Here is a 4,789-nt window from a genome sequence, read left to right as displayed (position 1 = left end):
CTTCCAGCCTGACCCATCTGTGAGCACCACGGCCTCTCGGGACCGCAGTAGCTGTAGCAGTACTACTGTAGTTGTACAAGTACAAGCTGTAGTACAAGCACAAGCTGTAGTACAAGTACAAGCTGTAGTACAAGTACAAGCTGTAGTACGAGCACAAGCTGTAGTACAAGTACAAGCTGTAGTACGAGTACAAGCTGTAGTACAAGCACAAGCTGTAGTACAACTCCTGCGTGCAGACGACAGCGGTTGTAGTCCAGTGCGCTGTGCCGGACCACAACTCCCAGCATGCCCCGCGGAGCAGCGCTCATGTGATTTCCCTTTGTCCCACGCCGGGCGGGAGGGATCGGGACCGCCCCGGGGCCGCGGGTCCAGCGGAGGCACTGCTGGGACATCCAACGGGGCACAGCCGGGACAATACCGGGGCACCGCCCCGACAGCACCGGGATAGCGTCGGGCACCGCCGGGATACTGCCGGGATAGCGCCGGGCACCACCAGGCACCACCGGGGCATCGCCGGGCACTACCGGGACATCACCGGGATAGCGCTGGGCACCACCAGGCACCACCGGGCACTACCGGGACATCACCGGGATAGCGCCGGGCACCACCAGGCACCACCAGGCATCGCCGGGCACTACCGGGACATCACCGGGACAGCGCCAGGGCATCACCGGGCACTACCGGGACATCAGCGGGACAGCACCGGGCACCACCAGGCATCACCGGGCACTACCGGGACATCACCGGGACAGCGCCGGGACACCGGGACATCACCGGGACACCACCAGGCGTCACCGGGAACCCACCGGGCATCACCGGGACATCACCCGGACACCGCCGGGCCACCGCCGGGCACCCCGGGACACCCCGCAGTGCAGCCGCCATGGCCCCGCGGGGCCGGGACCGCCCGTGGGCGCTGCTGCCGCCGCTGCTCCCGCTGCTGCCGCTGCTCCTCCCGCCGACCCCGCTCGCCGCGGCCGCCGCCCGGCCCAACTTCGTCCTGGTGCTGGCGGACGACCTGGGCTTCGGGGACCTGGGCAGCTACGGGCACCCTTCCTCGGCCACGCCGCATCTGGACGGGCTGGCGGCCCGCGGGCTGCGCTTCACGGATTTCTACAGCAGCGCCGCCGTCTGCAGCCCCTCCCGGTACGGCCCCGGAGCGCCGGGAGGGCATCGGCCCCCTCTGCTCTCACCTGGGCGGCCCCACCTGCAATACTGGGGCGGTTTGGGGCAGTATAAGGAAGAGATTGAGCCATTGGAGAGTGTCCAAAGGAGGGCAAGGAGGGTGGGGAAGGGCTTTGATTGGAAGCTGTGTGAGGACACTGAGGGCACTGGGTGTGTTCAGCTGGAGAAGAGGGGACTGAGGGGAGAGCTCATGGCAGTTCCAATTCCTGGGCAGGGGCAGAGGAGGGGCAGGGACTGAGCTCTGCTCTGGGGGGACCAGGGACAGCAGCCAGGGAAGGGCTGGAGCTGTGTCAGGGCAGGGTCAGATTGGATCTCAGGGAAAGGTTCTTCCCCCAGAGGCTGGTTGGGCACTGCCCAGGCTCCCCAGGGCAGTGGGCACAGCCCCAAGGCTGCCAGAGCTCCAGGAGGGTTTAGATGACCCTCTCAGGCACAGGGTGTGACTCTTGGGCATGGTCCTGTGCAGAGCCAGGGGTTGGACCGGACGATCCTTGTGGGTCCCTTCCCAATCAGCGTATCCTGTGACTCGGTAATCCCAGCAGGGAGTGTCCATGGCAGGAGGGACGGGCAGCGGATAAACCTGACAGTCTGACAGTCCATGCTGACAGTCTGACAGTCCGTGCTGACAGGAGTCTCCTCCCCTGCAGGGCAGCCCTGCTGACGGGGCGGTTCCAGGTGCGCTCCGGGATCTATCCCGGCGTGTTCGACCCGGGCTCGCGGGGGGGGCTCCCGCTCTCCGAGGTCACCATCGCAGAGGTGCTGAAGGCTCAGGGCTACGCCACGGCCATGGTGGGCAAGTGGCACCTGGGCGTGGGGGTCAATGGCTCCTTCCTGCCCACCCACCAGGGGTTTGACCACTTCCTGGGGGTGCCCTACTCCCATGACCAGGTGAGGGGACGGGTGAGCCCTGCTGCGTGGGGACGTGGGTCCCTCGTAGTGGGACAGGGTGGGTGGGTCACCTTCTGGGCTACAAAGACACAGTTGCTGCCAGGAGAAAATGCTGTCAGGGCAGCAAAGTTCTGGGACAGTTTTGGGGTGGGAAAAGATCTCTGGGCTTCTGGGAGTGGCCACTCAAAGGGTGCTCATCATGGTGGGTCTCTCTGAGACTCTTTGCTCCTCTTCCTTCCCTTCCCTGTCCTGCAATGCAGCTCAGATCCCAAGTTCTGTGTCCTCACCAGGGCCCCTGCCAGAATCTCACCTGCTTCCCACCCGACATCAAGTGTTTTGGGACCTGTGACCAGGGTGTGGTGCCACTCCCGCTGCTCTGGAACCAGACCATCATCCAGCAGCCCGTGTCCTTCCCTGACCTGGTGCCACTCTACAATAAATTCTCCCGGAATTTCATCACTTACTGTGCCCAACGGGGCCTCCCCTTCCTGCTCTACTACGCCTCCCATGTAAGAGAAGGGTGGGGAAGGGAAGGGAGCCTGCGTCCCGTGGGAGAGCAGGGGAGCACCTCCACTCCTGCACCCCGGTGACCTGGGATTGCTGTTCCCACACAGAGCTGGGTCTTGTGGGATAATGCTTTGGGGGTGCTTCTTTCTGGAGCTTTGCCCACTTCTCTGGGCCATCCACTGGGGAGAACTTCCCACTCTGGGGTTCCACGTCCTGTCCTGGGGCTCAGCTGCTTTGTGCCATTGCTGAGAGGTGCTTGGGGACAAGTGTCCTCTCAGCTCATGGGTGTTGTCACCTCTCTCCATGTCCTCGCTGGGGTGCTGCCTGTTCCTGCTGGGAACTGTGGGGGCTGGTTCCCACCCTCTCTGCCTTTCCCCAGCACACCCACTACCCCCAGTTTGCCAGCCAGGAGTACGCGGGGCGGTCCCGGCGGGGCCCCTTTGGGGACGCGCTGGCGGAGTTTGACGGCTCCGTGGGACAGTTGCTGCAGGCCCTGCAGGAGAACGGCCTGGAGAACAACACCCTGGTGTTCTTCACCTCTGACAACGGGTGAGTGGGCTCGGCAGGGGGGGCTTTGCCACTGGGAGGATTCTGCTGCTGGGAGGATGGGGGATAAGGCAGCGGTGGGGTCGTGGGGTGGCATTGCCAGGCGAGACCCCGGGGACACGAGGTGGGGCAGGAGGTACCCAGTGCACGATCTCTTCTGTGTCCCTGTGACCCAGCTGTGCCAGAAACCTCACAGGGGTCAGGCCAGGAGTGGCAGCAGCCCAAATATCCCCCGATTCCCTTCGTGTGTGGGTGACATTGGCCTCTGGTGCCCTGCTCAGGTGTCCCACACACCTTGGCTTCTGCACCTGCCCCGTAAGGCTGAGCAGGGTGGCACCAGGTCTCGCTGGTCGTGGCCCCGTTGGCAGCAGCAGGGGAGGGGCAGTGGGAACCCGTGGCCCTGATGGCAGGTGGTCCTTGTCCCCCAGCCCCTCCACCATGCGGATGGCACGCGGAGGCAGCTCCGGCCACCTGAAGTGTGGCAAGGGCACGACATACGAAGGTGGCATGAGGGAGCCAGCGGTGGCTTATTGGCCAGGCCGGATCGCCCCAGGTGAGCCTTGGCACTGCCTGTGCCGGCCCAGGCACCTCAGCCATCCCAGCTGGGATTGAAGTGGGGATGGCCGGGATGGGAGTGGGATCAGGGGCTTGAACTTTTCCTTGTGCCAGGAGTGACGCACGAGCTGGCAAGCACCCTGGACATCCTGCCAACACTGACTGCCCTGGCTGGAGCAGCCCTTCCCAGAGTGGCCCTGGATGGCTATGACATGAGCCCAGTGCTGTTTGGGACGGGGAAGGTGAGTCCTGGGGGCTGGCTTGGCTGACCTTGGGCAGGGAGGCTGCTGGAGCCACGTGCCTGAGGAGCAGAACCAGCTGGGGTTGGGGGAGATCCATGGGCTGGCACCTTTTGTCCCGTGGAGTTCCTGGGTGTCCCCAGGCTGGCAGGAGCTGTGAGCAGGGACCCAACAAGACGCTTCTGTTCATCACCCGCCCTCCTCTCCAGCCTCACTCTGGCTGTGGGATCAGGGCTGCTGTGGGAATCCCTGGAGTGCCTGGTGCTGCTCCAGGCTCTCCTCCAGCCGGGTGGCTGCACAGGAGAGCTGAGCTCTGCTGCCTCCCCAGAGTCCCCGACAGACCATGTTCTTCTACCCTCCGGCCCCCGACCCCCTGCACGGCCCCTTCGCCGTCCGCCTCGGGAAGTACAAGGCTCATTACTTCACCCAAGGTCAGCGCTGCCCCTTCCCCCGGCACGGCGGCTTTGGGAAGGGCGGGGGAGCTCGGGAGGAGGAGCTGAGCTCACCCGGGGGGGTGTTTCGCAGGTTCCTTTCACAGCGACACGACCCCAGACCAGGCCTGTCACGGGCTGACCCCGCTGACCCCCCACCTGCCCCCGCTGCTCTTCGACCTGGAGTCGGACCCCGCCGAGAACTACGACCTGCTCCAGGGCGGGGCAGGACCCGAGGTGCTGCAGGTCCTCAGGGAGATCACCCTGCAGAAAGTCCTCCTGGAGCAGCGCATGGAGTTCGGGGAGAGCCAGATCAGGAAGGGCCGGGATCCCGCCCTGCAGCCCTGCTGTGCACCCAACTGCACCCCCAAACCCTCCTGCTGCCGCTGCTCCCAGCCCGGGGCTGCCCCACACTGACACCCCAAACCCACCAGACCCCCC

General features: G+C 65.0%; 1 protein-coding gene across 1 annotated transcript; it reads left to right on the top strand.

The window, feature by feature from the left end:
- The first annotated feature begins 329 nt into the window (after positions 1 to 329).
- ARSA (arylsulfatase A) lies at positions 330 to 4,779 on the top strand. The gene is made up of 8 exons (XM_027632598.1): positions 330 to 1,146; positions 1,830 to 2,070; positions 2,361 to 2,579; positions 2,957 to 3,126; positions 3,552 to 3,676; positions 3,793 to 3,920; positions 4,246 to 4,348; positions 4,443 to 4,779. The coding sequence occupies exons 1-8, from the start codon at positions 884 to 886 to the stop codon at positions 4,763 to 4,765; spliced, it is 1,572 nt and encodes a 523-aa protein (XP_027488399.1). The 5' UTR covers positions 330 to 883; the 3' UTR covers positions 4,766 to 4,779.
- Positions 4,780 to 4,789: the final 10 nt, after the last annotated feature.

The sequence above is a fragment of the Corapipo altera genome, unplaced genomic scaffold (genome assembly GCF_003945725.1).
Source record: "Corapipo altera isolate COAL_440 unplaced genomic scaffold, ASM394572v1 58040, whole genome shotgun sequence".
NCBI lineage: Eukaryota > Metazoa > Chordata > Aves > Passeriformes > Pipridae > Corapipo > Corapipo altera.
The sequence above is the reverse complement of the archived record's forward strand: the minus strand, read 5'-3'. Positions and strand labels throughout refer to the sequence as shown.